The sequence below is a fragment of the Pseudopipra pipra genome, chromosome Z, assembly GCF_036250125.1.
Source record: "Pseudopipra pipra isolate bDixPip1 chromosome Z, bDixPip1.hap1, whole genome shotgun sequence".
NCBI classification, from domain to species: Eukaryota; Metazoa; Chordata; class Aves; order Passeriformes; family Pipridae; genus Pseudopipra; species Pseudopipra pipra.
In genome coordinates, this window is record NC_087581.1 from 22,532,037 (window position 1) to 22,552,478 (window position 20,442).

The 20,442-nt window shown below is 41.0% G+C and overlaps 1 protein-coding gene across 2 annotated transcripts; it reads right to left on the minus strand.

Moving 5' to 3' along the window:
- Positions 1-79: 79 nt before the first annotated feature.
- HEXB (hexosaminidase subunit beta) lies at positions 80-18,108 on the minus strand. Of its 2 annotated transcripts, XM_064641171.1 has the most exons (14): positions 17,754-18,108; positions 17,507-17,664; positions 14,168-14,233; positions 13,440-13,486; positions 13,116-13,226; positions 10,643-10,744; positions 8,909-9,038; positions 7,009-7,189; positions 5,914-6,000; positions 5,289-5,361; positions 4,461-4,635; positions 3,558-3,648; positions 3,275-3,379; positions 80-253 (listed from the first exon to the last, which is right to left on the minus strand). In XM_064641171.1, the coding sequence occupies exons 1-14, from the start codon at positions 18,050-18,052 to the stop codon at positions 190-192; spliced, it is 1,689 nt and encodes a 562-aa protein (XP_064497241.1). In that variant the 5' UTR covers positions 18,053-18,108; the 3' UTR covers positions 80-189. The 2 variants fall into 2 exon arrangements, with proteins under 2 accessions (XP_064497241.1, XP_064497242.1); XM_064641172.1 differs by lacking the exons at positions 13,116-13,226; positions 13,440-13,486; positions 14,168-14,233; positions 17,507-17,664; positions 17,754-18,108 and adding an exon at positions 11,399-12,158.
- Between the last annotated feature and the right edge of the window lie 2,334 nt (positions 18,109-20,442).

A 20,442-nucleotide genomic window follows, 5' to 3' on the forward strand; every position in this document is an offset into this window, starting at 1 on the left:
CTATGGTATCAAGTTTCAGGATTTCACAGTGAAGAATCCCAGTTTCTAAAACCCTAAAAACAACCATTTTTACTCCAACAAGGTTATCAAAAAATTTTATTTTAAAAGTGAAAATTTTAAATCTTGATTCAAATACATATGCATTCCCCAGAGGCACTTCAGGTTGTTGAGGAGAAGTCTTTGCAGCAGTTACGGCCGTCTCCCTTCATGGGCGCAGTATCCAACAAACACCGGTTCGGCTGCTATGCCACGGCTGTTAAAATAAAGTGGAACGTGTATGACTACAATCAAACAACTGGCTGTTTGTATAGGCAGGAAGAGAGATACTGGCACTCCATTCTATAAACAAAACTATGTCCAAGAAATAACAGATGTCGTCTCTAGGGAGTGAAAAGGGGCCCTATTCTACTTCTAACTGTACTTCAGTTCTCTGTTTCAATCAGAGCTACCGAGCTATTAGCAAACATGTTGAAAAGCTTAAATTCAGGACCCAGTTGTCTTGATGTTATGCAAAATTTACAGCTTTTATTGAAAAGAAGTTATAAGAACATGCAAATATAAATCAATTCACATTTGCACACTCTCCCTGCTCCCAACCCTCATGTTTCCTCCATATGCAGCTCTAATTATGTAATTTTCATTCATATTTGGGGGGAGCCAAGATTTCTTCCAGCTTACACTATCATAAATTAGTCTGTTCTCATGTGGCTTTAAAAACAAACTAACCAAGCCCTCGTAGTTTATGATGGTACAGTAAGCTAGTATAAAAAAAATTTTCAGAGTTAAAGAAGTTGTAGTCAAAATTCTGCTTCTTGAATATTTAAGGACTAGATACTACTGCTACTAGTGTTTAAAAGTGCTGCAGTGGAAGAAACTGAATAATGGATTACCTCAGCTGAACTATTGCTGCACCTAAGCAAGTCCTACTCTACTTAGTAAAGGCAGGGCTGGTGTCTAGGCCTCTAGAATAGATGCCCACCTTGTTGTTTCCTTTCTCCCATTATCATTTCAGTTTGGGCTGCTGTGTCCTAGGGGAGGTTGAATTTAGATCTGAATAGTAGCTACTGCTTTCACTGTATTATTTCAAGAGCAGTGGCCTCAACCTTCAATAGGCAGAGTTATTCTTCCAGTGACCACAACCGAGCTGTTACAAAGTGCTACCCATCCATTCCCTCACTCCCTCATAACCAGCTGCAGAGCAAGCCAGAGCTGTTCATTCTGCTTGGAAAGTCTCCTTGGCCTTCTACAATTGCCATGGTCTATGTATACACCATATATAAAAACATAAGTAGGAACACAATCCTTTTCCCACACACTAAGACTACAATAGCCTGATACTAAATCATCTCTTTGAGTTTGCACAATTCTAAGGAGGGTCTGTATACATGAAAGGCAACAGAACTGCAGCTCTAAGGAATGCTTATTTCATCACTGGAAAGGGGATGGTTTCTCTAGTGTATTTCTTGTTCAAAACCTGTATCAAAAGAATAATTTTCAGGAGGACATGTCCTTTTATTAAGGTAGTCAGTTTCTAACAGGAATAGTTCACCCTAAGGCAGCAAAGCAGTTTTTCTTTAAACTAGTTTCTGGTCCTAAAATGTGCAGTAAGTACAGGGAGTAGTGCTTAGTCTGCCCCTGCATCTCTCATGCCAGCACCATGAGAGCAGCTGTCATCAGCCAGCCAGCTCCCTATACAGCAATACAAGTACCAGTGTTAAGGAAGAAGATGGAGATGCAGCACTAGAGTTAACCAGGTCCAGGACTAACATGGCTTAGTTCACTGTAAAACCCTAATCCTAGTGGTGCAGCCACTGTTCACTGTTCAGTTGTATTCGTGTTTTCCCTAAGCCCCATCAAGAGATGCACCATCCTGTTAAGTAATAGGGCATCAGTTTTTAAAGCCCTATAATCTTGTTTTTAACATGTATTTGCTAACTCCCTCAATGTATCTATTTTTCTCATGACCGAGGAAGATAGCACAATTTACACATAGCTAGTTTCCTAAGCATTATTTTAAGCCAGCTTAGCAAAGGCATATAGTGCTTTTGGAAAACTCCACAAAAGAGTATGGTGTAATAAACACTTGAAGAAAAGCACCAAGATCAGTGTTTACAAAGCCACAGTGTTGTCGACTCTCTTATATAGTTCTGAATCACAGGTCATCTACCGCCACCACCTGCATCTCCTAGAACGCTTCCATCAACGCTGCCTCCGCACAATCCTAAACATCCACTGGTCAGATTATGTGACCAATACATCTGTTCTAGAGCAAGCAGCAGTCACAAGTATTGAGGCCATGTTACTGAGAACGCAGCTGCGATGGGCAGGGCACGTCTCCAGGATGAAGGACCACCGCCTCCCTAAGATCTTGCTTTACGGTGAACTTGCCACCGGCTGCTGGAAGAGAGGAGCCCCGAAGAGAAGATACAAGGACTCCCTGAAACATCTCAGCCTTGGCCATATTGATCACCATAACTGATCTACTCCAGCCTCAAATCGGGAGGCCTGGAGACACACCATCTATAACACAGCTGTCTCCTTTGAGAACACACGCAGGATCACTCTCGAGGAAAAAAGGCAACGCAGAAAGAACCGTGTATTGCAGAATACACCATCTAAGGAGTCTTTCTGCTGTGCCTTTTGCAATCGGATATGTCTGTCACGTATTGGCCTCATAAGCCACCAGTGTGCCTGTAGCAAATGTGGATAGAGCCTTCCCAAATCTTCGTTTGCGAAGCCTAGCCATGATTTTAAGCCAGCTTGAAATAAACCCAACAAATCAAAACTTACAAGTCCTTCAGTCACTCACTAGCTCTTAAGGAGCTAGTGTGTACTGTAAGCTAAATGCCAGTGATTCAAAGAGATAATCATTTTAAGACACCTACAGGAATACAAGCAGAGTGCTTCAGTTTTAAGTGCTGACTATAACTGCTTTTGTATCCTGTTCTCTAAAAGGCTGATTTCTTTCTACCTTGAAATACTTCCACATAGTGTTGAGATTTTCAATAATTGTCATAAACTTTTGTAGAGAAATAAAATGGCATGTTTCATTCTTGCTGCAGTCCAACTATGCACCAGCGTTTGAGAAAACCTAAATGTTAGTTGTGAAACTGTCTAGAACTCCTATCTTAATGCATCTTTCTTCCTCTTCTGTGGATACAAACCAGACTACCTCTCTTCCCTTCACTTCCAGGTCAGCACTTTAGGTCTGTACTTCTGTTCCACTGGTTATAAGACATGAGAACCAAGATACACTGTAGCCACTAAATCTTACCGGAGCATGCGGCAGCGATGATTCCTCAGCCTTCTATAGGCATCTTGCAAGTCGGTCACATTCCTGCTGCTCCAGAGTCTTTCTCCTACAGCACTTGCTCGAGGCCTGTAAAGGTATACTAAGTTTTAGAGTAGGTATGGTCTATAACCAAGAATAGATAAAATTTTTTTATAGCTGCTCAGGTTCAGCACAGAGCACTGTCACCACTATCATACAGTCTTCTTGGATTAATTAAGATCCTTGCAGCTGGCTTTTAAAAACCTAATGATAAAGCAGTTCATACCATAATCTTGGTGTCAGGTTAGTTGCGTCCACAAATTCCCCCCACAGGCAGGCTTCTCCACCTATTAAAAGTTTCTTCTGTTCTTCAGATCCTGAATTCAAAGCAGAAGGTCAGAATTTTTATTTTTCCAGAAGATGAGAATATATCAAAAATTTAATTTTCTGATACTTAGAAAGGATTGATGTTCAGTTGCTTGTTTGGTCATATAAAACTATTCTGAGCACTAACTTAACATTTTAGTAGTCTTGTTACTGAATGTGAGAACCACCAGGCTGTTTGCCCAGAGAAGCCACTTCTCCTCTCTTTCAGAAAGTATTTTACCTTTTATCCCCTGAAGACATTCCTCAGCCTCCTGACATTCCTCAGGGATATCAGTCCTGATGGAAACTGTTCATTCTATCACATGCAGAACATTCCTTGAAAAAACCACTTAGTCAGGTGTTCCTCCTAATCAGCTCTGAGACCTACCTTGCACAAAATAAAAGCCCCATGGAAAGCATAACATGTTTGTATCAGCTTTAGACAGAAGGAGAGAACATGTTTCTATAAAACAGTTTCACACTCTAGAAGCTTGCTAACATATGTCTACCAGCAGCCATTCTGCACAACTCCGCACCTGAAGTATGAGGCACCTGCCCACCTTGTCCATCATTCTGTCTCACACAAGCACCAGTATCAGATCCTGAGGAAGGTAACACCTTTCCCTGTGAGAAGTGCAAAGTTCTCTTTTTTTTTTAAATTTAAGAATTTTCCAGAGTTCTAGTTGACATTAAATTCCTTTGATTACACTACAATCACAGTGATGGAATGATCCCTCTAAACAGCCTTATTCTTTCCATTTACACCTTTCTATAAACCAAAAAATTTCATGCACAGAACATGCATATAAAAAAAGTAACAAACCAGGGAAGTCAAGTGGTTCAACACGGTAGTATTTCTTCCAGTCTTGCCCATAACTGATGTAGTCCAAGTACCAGGGTGCAGCCAGGACAGCGGGGAACCCAGCTCCAGTGACGCTGCTCAGTTCACGAGCATAGCTGTTTGCCATCCACACTTGAACTACAGTGTCTGGTTTCAGCTAAAAGGGGGTAAGACAGAACAAACAACCCCGATCGCCCCCCCCCCCCCCCAAAAAGCCATTAATGACAATCCTAATTGCTGTTATCAGGAAAAAAGGATAATGAATTTCAAAACTGGCTATTTTGTTTTGAAGGGGAACATTTTGGAAGCTACCTGTGGTCATCTCCCCCAAAGTCTAAAGCTAATTATCTCTTTGTTGGTTTTAAACACAGCTCTTTTGAGTGAAGCCTAGGTTATACTACAGACAGTTAATGCTCTAAGAGGATTCCTACATGCACCCCATATCTGACCAGCTCTTAAAAGCCAAGCATCTGGTGTTACTAGATCAGACACACAGTTGTGTGAGGGGGAAAAAAAAAAGGAAACTCCTAGAAACTTCCCTACCCTTTACTCTGACGCTTTAAAACATTATATTAGCTGTGTTCACCTTCAGAAAGAACTTCAATGCTGGTGTTCCTGTCCCACCTATTTTACATGGTCAACAAATGGTAATTTCAAGGGAGGCCTCACACCTGGGGAGACTTGCTAATGTCAGAAGACTTGCTTTAACTTTTAAGAAACACAAACAGACCTACTTAGTAGCCTACTTGGGAAGCCTTCCACAATATTGTGCTGTTATACAAAAGTATCTTATTAATTTTCCCATCTTACCTGTGCTTTGTGATCAAACACTTCTTGCCAGATGATTTGTCCTTTGTTATAGGAGGAAACAATGTCCAAAATGCTGGAATTTAGAAATAAGATCGGGTTTGTGAACTTCAGTAAGTACAGGCACTTGAAGTAGCAATATTTTCTACCCTAAGGCACATCTGACATTTCCCATCACTGCATAGGGTACCACGAAAAACATGTTGTTCTGGTTTTGGCCTTCAGTGCTCTTAAGTCCATGCGTATAACAGTGTGTGTGTGCATCACAAACTCATGTTCAGAACTACCAGCAACTTGTACACAGTGACTAAATCCATGTTATTTAAGGAGCCAAATAAATGGCTGCAAAACCTTTTCCTCCACAGCCTGTGTGCTGCCATTACTGCAGATATCTAGTTTAAGATATCCAATACATTCATAGTGTGTGTAAAACTAGCCTAGATATCCTTGATGTATCCCAAATTTTAAAGCTATGAACTTTACATTTGATGTATTAAAGTGGGTAGTCCCCCATGTGTCAATTTTTGAAAACAATATAGATATTACATCAGCTTTAGTATCTGCACCTCAATGCCACCCTCAGATAGTGACTGTGAAAAACCGAGCAGGAATAAAAAAACTAACATACTTCTGAATATAGTAAGATTCCAGTTTAGCATAGTCACTGCCAAAACCTTGCTTCTTCATGAACTCTTTCACTTCAGGGTTAGATTTCCTTAAATAATAACAAGGAAACAAGTTAAAGAAAAGATTATTTTTGTTATGTCTTAAACCAGATTTCCCAAACATTTCCACCTACACACAGTGCTAGATGGTGCCTTTGGCATGCCATAGCCTGGAATGCAAAATAGAGCAGAAGCAGCAGGCTAACACAACTTTGATATTTTGGAACAGTTTCATCCTGATTTGAAGTAAAGCCAATAGTCCTAATTCTCTGGTAAAACTAGTGGAGTCCCTGTTCTGAAGCGGTCTCTGGCAGATTGCCTCAAACTCTTAAGAGCTCTGGGGTTCCTGGCATCTCTGTGACTTAGTGGGAAGGCTGTCAGCAGGTCTGGGAACTCATCAATTTTGTGCTTTTACCACAGAAGCAAACCAGTACTTCTGTGGTAAAGCATTTGTCAGAAGTTTTCTTTCTCTATAAAAATTAAATCAAGTCCTGAGTGTTCGGATTTGATGTTTAAAGAGAATCTTTGATGTTTAAAGAGAATCATCAAAATGTTCAAATTCTGTACTATCAGTTACTCCAGCAAAGAGACTCCAAAATATTCAAAATCCACAAACAAATTAAGAGCTCTATTAATACATGTCACACTTTAAATACAAACACAAAAGAATCAGCTTGGTACTACTTAGTGTTAGTGTGTTTTCTGGAGGGCAGAACTCAATGGAAAGATCTACTGTAACATACAGTATTTAAATGTTAATTATCTTATCTAGTACTTTTCTATCATATTAGTTCTCTTTCCTGCCAGGTTAATTTTCATAAAGAAATCCTTCAGAGTACTTGAGCATTTGTGAAACTACTAGACAAAGTAAAATTCTGCACAACATCTCTTGCTTGTTGAGAATCACAAATCCTCTGCATGTAGATAATTATAGAGATAGGAGTGGAGATCTTTTGGTCATGCAGTGAAAACTGCCTCATGCAACTGAGTTCCATAATTAATGGATGTGGATAGGTTTAAGAAGCACTAGACATTTGTTCTTTGAATTGTCACCATACCAGCAACTGAAGTCCACTTCATCTCCTCCCAAATGAATGTATGCATCTGGAAACACACTGCTGATCTCTTTGAAGAATTTAGTCATGAAGTCATAAGTTGTATTCAAAATAGGATTTACAGGTCCAAAGGACCCAGTTGGCTGTCCTCCATCGTAACAAGGAGTGAGAAGATCTTTTTGACCTAGTAAAAACAATTAATAGAGGACATGCACTTCCATGTTGCTATGCTAGCTTTACTAGCAGGAAGAAGCAGTTACCCATATTAAAAAGGTTAATATTCATGACTTAAGTGCTCACCTATTCCAAGAATAATCAAATAGAGGCAGAATGAAATAAAACAACTTGGACAAGGTTGAAGAACCCTCTAACTGGCAATTAGGACTTGGACTTTCAGATTTGTGATTTAACACACACTAATTTACGTAACATGTCTGAAAAACAGCATTTGGATGACTATTTGAATAAAAAAAACTTTAATGGATTTAGGAAGGAAGCCAATTAGAAGAAAGCCAAGCATAAGAGTATGCTTCAGAGGCCTCTTTCCTATTTTTATTACTCTGCTTTGCTAACATCTAAGTAGGTGTGAGGTATATAGCTCAAGGTAGATGTCCTACCTCACTCTTCTAGGAATTTACCTTTACACAAGAAAGGAAGGCTAAATAGAGATCAAAACTACGCAATGGTTCTCAAGTCAAGATATCTGAAGCAACATGAGCCACGATAACTAAATAGGAACAAGTTATTGTATGTGGGTTGGAGATACCTAAATCCAGCTTATTTAGTACACTGTAGTTGCAGCAGCAGCACCTTCCTGCCTGTGTGTTTCCTACTCTGAGCACATTTCCCCCAAATGAGGCCCTAGTGCTAAATTGCTTCTACTACCCTACTCACAAGCATTAAGACTTCTCTCCAATATCCTGAATTTGAATGCAAGCAAAGCATAGCCACCCAAGTTCATAAGCAAAGCCAGGACTAGCTCCTGTGTATTGCATTAAAAAAAACTACAGGAAGCTATCAAGAACACTTGATTTTAGGCAAGGGAGATCAACTTGCTCTTCAAATGAATGTAGAACCCCCACATACAGCCAGGCAAGCCAGTGATTTAATAGTTTGCTGTAAGTGCAAAGACCACTTGAGATAAAGGATTCAGAAAGAGTGTGTTTAGCAAATTTGGGGTTTGCCTTGTTACTTTCCTTCTCATTTTGAATTACTGAGAAAGAGCCTAAAACATCTTTCAACATTATAGCCACAGTCCTACAGGATGAATAAAAGCTGAAGTTATGAGGCACTAAAAAAATCTTTACTTTTGGCCAAGACCATCTTAAGTTAATTGCAGTGAAATTGCATTCAGTGCACATTGAATTAAGGCACAAGGTTTCCTGGTCCTTGAGTACATGTAAACACCAGCATTCTGTATCAAGAGAAGTATTACTGTAAGACCAAGAAGGTAAGAGAGAGAAGAAGTATCCAACTTAGCTGTGTTTTGTACACTGGCAGATTACCGCTTTACTAAGAGATAAACATCAATCACTTTGAAAGAACCTTCCCAAAGCAGAAATATCTACTCTACACCAGACAGCAACTCTTTATTTCTAGCCACTGCCTTATTATTCTAAACTTGAGTACTGAGTGAGGAGATATCAACAACATAAAGTCTAAGGCAGAATAGATCTGTACCTTTGCACACACATCCAGCACAGGACGTGTCAACTTTCTTCATTCATTTTAGTTCCTGTAACAAGTAAAGGTCATGACATCACAGAGTCTGCCCCTTCCTTACCTATTATCAGGGGCCTTCCAAAGCACTTTATTGACTACTTTTTAAAAAATCCATTTGCTTGCTACTACTCACCACAATCTCTTAACAATTTCTTTCTTAACAATACTTTCTTGGACATACCTTTTCCCCAAGACTGCGTGTGTCCTGGGGTATCAAACTCTGGGATAACTCTAATGCCTCTTAATCGGGCATACTCAATCACCAGACGGACATCAGCAGGAGTATAGATGAGATTACGGGAGTACGCTCCCTGTAAAATAACTCACATTTAGAGACAGTTTACAAAACACTATACCAGCAGCTCACAAAATTTGGACTAAAGTGTTGTAAAACTGCTCTACAGTCTACATTATAAGTTAGCCTTTTCTGGTTTATCACATGTGCAACTGCACTGATGGAACTTTTTGGCTGACTAGTGGAGAGAAGAAAAAGACAATCAAAAAACAAACGAACAAGTTCACAACACTGAGACAGACCTCCTTGAGAAGACCACTATTTCCTCCTTAGCTCACAGTTACTGAAGAAAACAGAAAAGCTAGTTTCTATTCCATCAGATTTCTGAAAGATACAGTTTTCAACTCTTCTGTACAGAGGCAAGTTATTTTTTCCCATTAGCTCTGAAACACAGGGCTCCTGCTACATAACACGCAAGACTAATGGAAAAATTCTGCTAACTCAGAAAGAATGGTGTCTTCTTCCAACACCCCTGCTTTTCAGTTTTGATATAGTGACCAATTTAGTATCGGGGAGTGTTTGTTTTGTGACACTGAATTTGAGCGTTATTCTATTCCCTCACACCCAAAAAATGTGACAAATGACCGACCCAGACAGCTACAGTTTGGTGAAACAGATGCTTGCTAAAGACCCAAACTAGGTAAGAATACATCATGACTCTTCATGACTAGTAGCACCTTAAGCTTTCATTTCTCTGGAAATGGTTTCCACAGCTGAGTTACTCAAAAAACGTAATAGCAAACAAGAAGATTTTCAAAGAGGAGGCTATTGAGACAAAAGCCATCTTCCTCTCTCCAGCTGTCAGTGGAGCATAGGACGGAACTCCATAGCCATTACTAGGAAAAATAATCTGACTGCACTGTGCAACATCTACAATTTTTGAATTATAAAATTCTTCATGGCATCTGCTCAAGCACTGCCTACACAATTTTCATGAGGGGCAGATTCCAGCAAGCGTTTTAAAACAGAATCAGTAATCTTGTACTTAGGCTTAGTCTGCTTAAGTATTCATGTTTGATTTGGTTTCTACCGTACCATGACTGAGCAAGAACCTCATGACTTTCAACTAATTTAACAAAGCCTGCTATGAATCTAGAAATAAAGAGACACATTGCACTGTATTTGTTTTAGAAAACAACTTCTCACTTTCGTACCTCTTTATAGGCATGTTATGTTTTGTAAAGTTAGATCTCAGACAAGGCAAAAGTATTATTGCAGTGGTTCCAAACCTAAATCTGGCAAGAAACTCTTTTACATCTAAGTGGCAGGAAGCCTAACAGTTAAAAAAACCCACCATCAGAAATTCAAGCAGTGTTCACTACTTATTTGCATACCATTACTGTTTGAAGTCCTGCAAACACTGAGGATCATTAAGTAAATCTGCACAGAAGAGTTAGGAAGGCCATATACCATGTTTCCACCAAGGAAGATTTGAAAATAGTCCACACAGACACTCAGGTAGAATCCTAAATGTGGACTTGCTGATTACTGGTCATGTGGTACTGTTTCACAATAAGCCAAAGCAGATGTACTCAATCATTGGTAAACTCTGCATTTTATATTCATGAAATATGTACTGGATTTCAGCCCTCCCACCCCACTCCAATGATGTTCACTCACCTTATCACTTAATTCAGGGAAATAAATGCTCTGGTAAGGGAATGACTGGTCATCTACTATATGCCAGTGGAAAACATTGAACTTGTTAAAAGCCATGGCATCCTGTAAGAAATTATGCAAAAGACTTTAGTCAAACACTTCACTTTCATAGAAAACCTATGGAAAAAAGTCCACGCCTGAGCATATCCTGCATACCTAAAGCAACAGCTAAAAAAGAAAAAAACCAACCAAACAAAAAAAACCCAAACCAAGCAAAAAAAGCATAGTGTGTTTCACTGAATCCTAGAAGCACACACCTCTACTGGTTCATTCCTCTCCATCTATTTGCACCTCTGCTGGCAACAAGCTCTTGATCTAACCCTCTTCTACCCGCCTGTGTAGTAAGAACTGCTATAAACGCTCATTAATTTCTTCCACTTCAGAACATTTCTGGGCAATTCTGTATACACCATCATATATTTCAGCTTACAGAAAAGCTTATACTTTTATAACTACTTTGGACTCAAAAACTTAACAGCATAAGGGAGTTTCCTGTAATTCCTATTTAGTACATCCATTCTTGCTACTGATTTCTGAAGAATCCATTTCAAATGCACACAAAATAAACCATGCTTTTTCCCCACAAAAGACAGTGCTTCCTTTACGTGTTCAATTATTACAGTCGTTACTTCCCTTTTTTTTTGAAACTGAAGATAAGATCAATGTTAACACACTTATTTTAGAATTATGACTCCAGTTGGACAGTTACTTACGTACCCTGAGTTATGCTAGCTTGATAGTCCGTAGAAGCATGTGCTGTGAGCAGGCCAAATAAGCGTTCTCTACATTGTTCATGACTGATTGCAACACAGCTGTTTTCTAATCCCTTGCCACAATACAATTATTCTCACATTTCTCCCATTCTTTTTTTCACCAATCTGTGTTTAAAGAAGTGATAAAATCTCTTCAGGAACTCCCACCAAATCCAAAAGGATATTTATACCTTGTTCATTCCCCAAAATTATCTCATCTGTTTCATTACACTGCAGAAGTTTTAACTGCCACGTCTCTGTTCATTTCTATCAAATACCATCCTTCCACATAGAAAATTACATCTCCTGACTTTCACCTCAGCCACTCTTCTCTCAAGAGCAATGCCCTTCCTGCAAATACAGTACAACAGCTGAACACGAATAAGAAAGGTATGTGAACTGCTGCCCTAAGCATCTTATTACCACATGTCAGTGAAGAGATTACTGATGCTTTTTATTACCCTGGATTCAAGCAGGCACAGAGGTGGGAGGAAAAGTACACTTGTTCTTAAACCAGCAAAATTGCATAAAAGATAGCTCTAGTAATGTGTTGGAGAGATACAGATGCAATTTAAGGAAAGAAAACAGAACAGCAACAGTTACAGAAACACAAAACTGGTAGAAATGCAAGTCTCTTTCGATATCTTTTTTAGACAAGACAACAAACAACAGCACAAGTATCTACTTGAGAAGCACCCTCCATTGCAAATGAAACACTACACACAAGCACTACTTGTTGAACAGGCACTGACCTTGAAGGTAAAACAAGTAGTAAAAATTGGACAAGTTCTGAGCATAGTTCAAGGATGACCTCAGAAATGAAGACTGGTTTTACCTGCACTCTTCCTGCCCATCTTAAACCTGTTTTGCAAAGTTCTGCAACACGGAGGGGAAATTTCAAGTATTATTTCATTTTGGAGAAGCAAGACAGACAAAACAGGAAAATGCCTGTTCCTCCACTTCAATTCACTAAATAATCCCTTCTACAAGGATTTCAACAACAAAAAAAAAAGAGTGCAAGACAGAAAACCCCACAGCTTTGGCTGCTATGCTTATAAAAATTCACTACCTTTCCATCAAGGTGGGAGTATAAAACTCTTAGTGTGCTTACATAAGCTTTTTGGAGAAAGTTTTATTTGTTTTGTGTTTTGTTGTTGTTTGTTTGTTTTGTTTGTCTGGGGTTTTCTTTTCAGGAGCTTCCAGTGAACATTTCCAAATTTCTCTCTTGCTCTGTAATACTTAATCACTGGCTTGCTCTTAGCAGCCTAAGAAAAGGACTACCAAAGCCTGGCTACTGAAAAGATGGGAATTTTCCTGAAATCACTGGCACTGAAGCTAGAACTTGCAAGGTCTCCTATGTATTGCTTGGTGACAGTCAGATGTCTCAGAATATGCTTCCAAGAAGTAACACATTAGCTGGCTTGGGCAACAAAAAATACGGAGAATCCAAGGTACCACAAATCCCAGCCCCCTTTACAGATTCACTAATCATTGTGTCTGCCTACTTGATTCCTCTCCAGTCTGTTCTGACCTTTGCTTAACAAAGTTCACTCTGTCCTTTTACAAGTCAGCCAGAGGAGGTGGGTTTTTCTTTCATATCAGCTCCAGTTGCTACCTACTTCAGGGGACAAAACACAACAACAAAGAGCCTTCATTATAATGATACAAAACTGCCCACTTACCAGGTTTGTAAGAATAGATTTCAATGGTAAATAATGCCTTGAAGTGTCTAGTAAGATTCCTCTATGAGCAAATCTTGGGAAGTCATTGATTTCAGATTCATTGACAAGAAACTATGAGAACAAAATTTAAAAATCAGAACTCTCATTTAATATTCATAATTTCAAACAGGAAATACATTTTTTTTTCAGAAAGTGTTTCTAGGAAATCTGTTAACAAACTGAAAAGTTACTGAATGAAACGGGTAAATCTGCTGTTTCTAGAAAAGCAGCCAGTAAAGAATCTGTTTGTCTATAATCAGGACAGTGGTTTTACTTAATACTTACACTTCCATAGTCATCTTCATGAACCAACTGGCTGAAGGTTTCCAAACCTGGAAAAATATCCAAGAAAGGGATGTGGAATACAACCCAGTACTTGCCCTTAAAAGTTTTAGTTAAAAACAGGACCACAACTATTTACAGGCATTCACACAGCAAGAAAGAATGCTTTGTAGCTGAGTTTCCTTCTTTTCAGCACAGTTTCCTTAATTGCTCAAGCACCACTGTTCTAAAAATTCCGAAGACAGAACCATTCAAATTCTCCATTACACACAGATACTGAATACTATCACTACAGCTCAGCGGTAGCAAATTAATCCTTGAATAGTAAGAAAGTTACTGAGAGTAACATCTGTTGGTGTAACATTGCAGTAAGAACAGCAGACTGAAACTTCAGCATTATGATCTTCGTGGTAATGTGTTCAGTATGTCAAGTTATTAGGTGCAGTCAGAGAATAATCTGTTTACACTATAGATCAGAGAGCTTTTTAGCACCTGGGGTTTGCTTGGCCTGGCTGATTTCAGGCAAGCGAGAGTGCACTTACGGTGCGCCACTGGATGTGAGATGCGGAACATCGATCCAACAACATCTGAGTATCCTTCTGGCCTGACCAAGCTTACTTCCAATGACATACTGAATGTGGGCACAGCTCAGTGATCAGCTGGTTCTTAGTCTGCCATGAAGTCTGTGTAAGACCTAAGCAAATAGCTCTATATGAAAAGTAGCAACTTACCTCTTAAAGCACCCCATACCTCATAAGCTTTCAGTATAGCCACAGGCTCAGTTACAGTTAAATGATCTAAAGAAAAGAAAAGAAAAAGGTTATTCCTCAAGAAACCATGAGTTGACAGGCCAATGCTAATAGGCATTAGAGATTCTTCAAGTGCCATGTGTCCCTTTGTTTTTTTAAATGACTGTTTTTAACGGTCACAGCGCACAATTATTTTTCATTTGTTTTTCTGATATAATGCGAGCTACTGTTCAGAGAGTCAACAGTTAATAAACAAGAAGACAAAACGAGTGAGGTGCTTAATAATGGCAATGTTAAAATATTGTACATGGGCCAAAATTCCAGCCAAGTTTAACTCAATTGATTTAAAACATAACAGATTATATTTCCGCTTTTAAGGCATGGTGATAAGGGTTGAGTAACTATGCCAGACTTAACCACAAAAATTTCACTTCTCCTTTCACCTTCCTTTCATATAGATTATGCTTACATATTTTTATTAGAGATATAACTTTTCATATAATATTGCCAGGTACTAACTCTAATGGTATAATGACAAAGGAAAAAAGCTAATAATCAGACCATAGAATCATAAAATATTCTGAATTGGAAGGGACCCACTAGGATCATTATGTTCAACTCCTGGCCCTGCACAGGACACCCCAATAATCACACCACGTGCCTGAAAGCATTGTCCAAACGCTTCTTGAACTCTTGTCAGGCTAGATGCTGTGACCACTTCCCTGGGGAGCCTGTTCCAGTGACCAACCATCACCTGGACGAAAAATCTTTTCCTAATATCCAACCTGAACCTGCCCTAACACAGCTTTGTGCCATTCCATTGGATCCTGTCACTGGTCACCACAGAGAAAAGACCAGTGCCTGCCCCTCCTCTTTGCCTCATGAGGAAGCTGTAGACAATGATGAGGCCTTCCCACAGTCTCTTCTCCAGGCTGAACAGACCAAGTGACCTCAGCTGCTTCTCATACAGCTCCCCCTCAAGGCTCTTCCCCATCTTTGTAGCCCTCCTTTGGACACTCTCTAATAGCTTTATATCTTTCTTATATTATGGCACTCCAAACTGCGCACAATATTCAAAGTGAGGCTGCACCGCACAGAGTGACTGGCTGGTGATGCTGTGCCTGATGCACAAATAGGATGCCAGGTCACTCTACTGACCCCACATCTAATGGACATGTGTATGGGGGCAGGGAGATGAAGTAAGGTAAGTAAAATGGAGAATGGTATCTGAAGGACTTCATAACAATCGTCCCTTAACTTTGTGTAACAAAGTACTGGTGAAAAAAAAAGGTAAAATAATTTTGGTTTTGCATTTAAGATGATTCACTAAACTGTAGTAAAGAAACAAATATATTTTAAATATTTTTTTAACCATGTACATATATATATATATATATATATATAAATATACTATTTCTATAAATCTATAGATTTATATTATTATTTCAACAGCAAAGCAATAAGCTGACCAGGATTGCACATCTGACAGAGCAGAGAAAAAAAAGGGGTGAACTGCTGTACAAAGATTTATTTGATCTGTGTATGTATCAAAGAATGTTTTGTCATATAATACACAGTTCAAACATTTACCTAAACTAGCAGGAAAAAGCCATTCAGCGACACAAAGAAAGTACCTCAGTCTTCCATGTTAAACTAAGCACAGATTGCACTTACTGCAAGGTTGGGTAAGAAAGAGAACTTAGAAGACTACTGCAAGTCTTTCTGTGGTAAATTGTGATCAATTGTCACAGATTTATTTCCAAGAGAGCAGGCTTTTTTTTCTGAACAGATATAATACCTTAACTGAATACAGAACAAGCTATTTGGAACCTTTTATACAAGCAGGTAAGAACTCAGCAGGGAGAAGGGCAGGTACTTTCATTACATATTCAATACTCTTTTTATAGGATAGTCACTGACTGATAAATACTATCTCTACTAAGGAGCCACACCATCCAAACCATCAAGTGACCACCATTTTTCAGAATTTGTTCCTTCAAAAAGCTTCAAAAACCCAGAAAATTAAAAACTCACTGAAGTCTGGAAAGCTCAGCTTACCACATGATGAAAACATGTTATTTTTAACAGGAAACTCATTTCTTAGAGCAGAGGGAAAAAACTGTGCCTGTTCTAAAGAATGCAACCTAAAGATCATATGATCTGACAGATTGCGTGACAGAAGAGAAGAACCAGCTTTGGTAAAAATCTGTAGTTCACAAACCAGTTCAAAGTTCAAATTAGTAATATGGCAGCACAATAACCTGACTGTGGCAGAAAAATGCTAAAGCTTTAGTATTTTTGCTGCTATATTTTATTTGCATTGAAATGTATTATAAGCTTGCACACAAAACTATTTAGCTGTGCCAAAAACAGAGTACATTTAATATCAGTACATTCTATTACAAGTCAAGTGGAATTAATCCTGCTGCTGATGTATGATTTAAGATTAGAAGGATCTTTTTCTAAGGATCTGTATCCTGGATACCAAACAACTGCCTTCCCTAGTACAGAAGATTACCTCAAAACAGAAGTAGATGAGTTGAATATGTTGATTCCTGTGCTAGCCTGCCCAGACAAAAAGCAATCTTATCACTCATCCTTATTTCTGTTAAGAAAATTCTCTGGTAATTAGTTCTTTATTTAAAATACTTCTCCAGTCTGGACTTTAACCACAGAACTAAAGAAGCACAGAAAAATCCAATATAAACACCATGTTTTTAAATCCTTTCTGGTACCTACTGATAGAAAGTAGATTTATAACACTGCAAGATAAATAACAAGTTCAACACACACTTTCTGCTTTTCCTGGAAAAACAGGAAATACCATGTGCATATCTCAGTATAAGTAGCTTTAATTCAAGTGTAGTAATTTCTAAGGAGAACATAAGGTAAACAAAGACAGCCTTCACTCAACACCCTGTACTGAAAGGGATGATCTCTTTGACTACACACAGATTTCACCAAACATAACTGGATATTCCATAGCATAGTAGCTCTGATTCCTAATGCTATGTGCTAGAAAGGACAGTAGCAGCTACCTGTACGGTAGCTAAACTGCAGAAATCACAGGCGACATGTCTAATGAGCTTCATGATTCCCTGTGAGCTGAGATTTCCCACAGCATCAAGGGCAGGAATTATCTTCCGGTCGCCACTGTTCTAAAACGGTCTTGACCACCTCAGTGAGCCCGTGCTTTCCAGTTCCCCAAAAACAAAACCCTGCTGACTTTTACACTGGACACGTGATGGGAAACCCAGCGCTTAACGGTGCCGCCTGGGCCGTGGAAGGAGCAGCGCGGTGGGCGGCCGTGCGGGTACTCACAGGCCTCGCTGGAGCCGAGGTGCGGGAAGCTGTCACAGCCGGGGTCCGGCGCCTCGATCACCACCTGCAGCTCAGACAGCTCGGGCTCCGCTCGGGCAGCCAGCGGCCTTCGGCCCCACCTCCGCCGCCGGGAATGCCCGAACATGTACTCGTAGTACCTGCCGGGGAAGCACAGGCGCCGCCGGGGCCCTGAGGCGGCTGCTCCCGCCGCTGCAGCCCCCCGGCCCGCGGCCCCGCCGCCGCTCACCTGCGGAAGGCGTCCTGCAGCAGCCCGCAGCCCGGCCGCGCCGAGGAGCCGGCGCCGTGCACCAGCTGGAAGCGGCCGGGCGCCAGCTGCAGCTGGCGGGGGGACGTGCGGAGCCACTGCGGCAGCGGCCACAGCGAGTCCTCAGAGACGGCGTCCGCCGCCAGCTCCCAGTCGGCCGGCGCCGGCCCCGGCACGGCCTCGGTCCGCGGGGCGCCGTGGCGGAGGCTGGTGCTCACCAGCACGGCGGGCACCAGGACGAGCCCCAGCAGCAGCCCTACGAGCCCCATGGCTCTGCCCATACCGCGGAGCAGCCCCTTCAGCCCGCCGGGTCCCACTCCCAGGGCAACCCGGCCCCGCCTCCGCCATCACGGGGCCGGTCAGGGCGGGCTCGGGCGCCTCAGAGCCCGCCCGCGGCACCGCCTGTCCGGTCCCCCCTCGTCGGGGAGCGCGGCGGGGTGGTGGCACGTCGTCGGAGGGAGGTGATTCTCAGTGCTCCTCTGACGAGTTTTCTCATATAAAAAAGACATTAAGCTGTTGGAGAGCGTCCATGGAGGCCATGAGGATGGTGAAGAGTCTGGAGGAGGAAGCCTTATGAGGAGCAGCTGAGGTCACTTGGTCTGTTCAGCCTGGAGAAGAGGACGCTGAGGGGAGACCTCGTTGGAGTCTTCAACATCCTCACGAGGGGAAATGGAGCACGAAGCCTGTCTGAGTTCAAGCAGTGTTTGGACAACGCTCTGAGGCACATGGTGTGACTCTTGGGGTGTCCTGTGCAGGGCCAGGACTTGGACTCAATGATCCTAGTGGGTCCCTTCCAACTCTGCGTATTCTGTGATTCCATGATTCTCTGTCATGCAGCACTGTGTGGTCCTGCATATGAACCACTTTGCAGAATAATGAGGGAGCATGGCTAGGCCAGCTTAATTTCTGTATGGAAAAGATGTGATGCAGATTACAGGTTTATAAGTATAATAATAAGCACTGCATCTCTTGTACTGCTACGAAACAATTTCAGTCTCAGAAGAAATTACTTTTTCACAGGTTTTCTGCGGATTGCGTTACAAGCAATATTGTGAATAAGGAGGAGTCCAAGTTGTGGTGAAGTGTATCAAGCTTTAACTAAACAGAACAGGGTTTTCACCAGTCTTGGAAATTATGTAAATTTTAGAAAGTTGTTGTAAAGTGTTCATAAGGCAAATAAAGCATTTCAAGGCTGGAAGTCACAGTGGGGAGGAATTCGGGCTTCAAGCCACCTCTAATTGAATGGTTAATATGAACACTGAAGTGTCATTGCTGAGCTGATGCACCAGTTAAGCCCACAGCAATGACACCTGCACGCTGCTGCTGCAGAGTAACTGAGGAGTCAGCCATTGTCCTTTGGAGATCCTCCTTGTGTGGAATATTAGCTCTGTAGTCACATGCTCCCAGTAGTGGTGTAGACTCCTTAATTTTAATAAAGTAAGTTTAAAAAAAAAAAGTCTCCATAACGAATGTCTGTTTGCAAAGAACACAGACATCTTGCAATGGAATTACTAAGAAGCAAACACTATCTTCTCCAGTAGGGTTTGTCCTCCTCTTTAAGGCTGTGTCTTTGCAAGTTTAGAGGAGCAGCTCTTTCCACTGTCTGGAAGGCTCCCCGGAAGGTGCAGGTGCCTCACCCACCTGGAGAACTATTGCAGGGCTGGGCCGCACAGCAGTTAATGAGGAGGTGAGTCATGGTTGCCAGATGACCCCACAACTGCTCCCTGGTCACAAAGTCAGATTTCTGTGATCTGACACACTCAGCAGGTCCAGGGAGCTGATCTAATCTCATCCCTGTCAAAAAAAAAAAAAAGAGGGGATGGCACACTGGTAAGAGAGGGAAAAACCAGCAGAATAAGGGGAAGATTGAGGCTTTGCCAGGCCTGTTTGGACTATGAGCTGCTCCTGAAGGGAATGAATCACAAAACATCCTGGTTTTGTCATTTGCTGTATCCATTTATGCAATTGGAGGACCAATGCTTGATGGAAAGTGTTTGATCCATACCAGAACGTTATTTAACCTTCTCATGCTATAAGTAAAAAGCAATTCTTATTATATGATATTGAAGAGACACACAGGACATAATGCCTGTACATCTACCCTCCTGCCCCCTGCATCCATGACATATGTGCAAATGTCAGTGCTTTCTTTTCTGGCTCTTTCAGAGGCAATTTTTACCCTTTGCTATTCAAGTGGTGTCAGAGGCTTCAAATTGCCCGTTACATATACCTTACCTTCCCTTTGCCTGGCGTGATTGTCTCCTCAACTGTACTGACTCAACTGCTCGTGTTGCCTAGCTCATTTTCTAAAGAAACCTGACTGTAGTGTCTTTAATAACCAAAAACAATCTGAGCTTGCATTGGCATTTTTAGATGCTATTTAGTGCTGTGATTTAACCCAGTTTTATACTGCATACAGAGACTGGTTCTAAGCTCACAGGGAAGAAGTAGAGGATAAGCAAGGAACCATAGCATTAAAGGGTATTTGAGTGCAAGCTGCAGTGTTCTAGTTGTTGTCTTCAGAGGCTAGTTGATTTCAGTGGGTTTTCCAGTGAACACAGCAGAATGTTGAAACTGCAGAGCTGGTACTGTAATTGTTTCCAGCATGAGCACAATGAAAGAAGACATCAGTGTGCTTCGTGATCTTTTAAAAAAACAGGTCCAATAACAA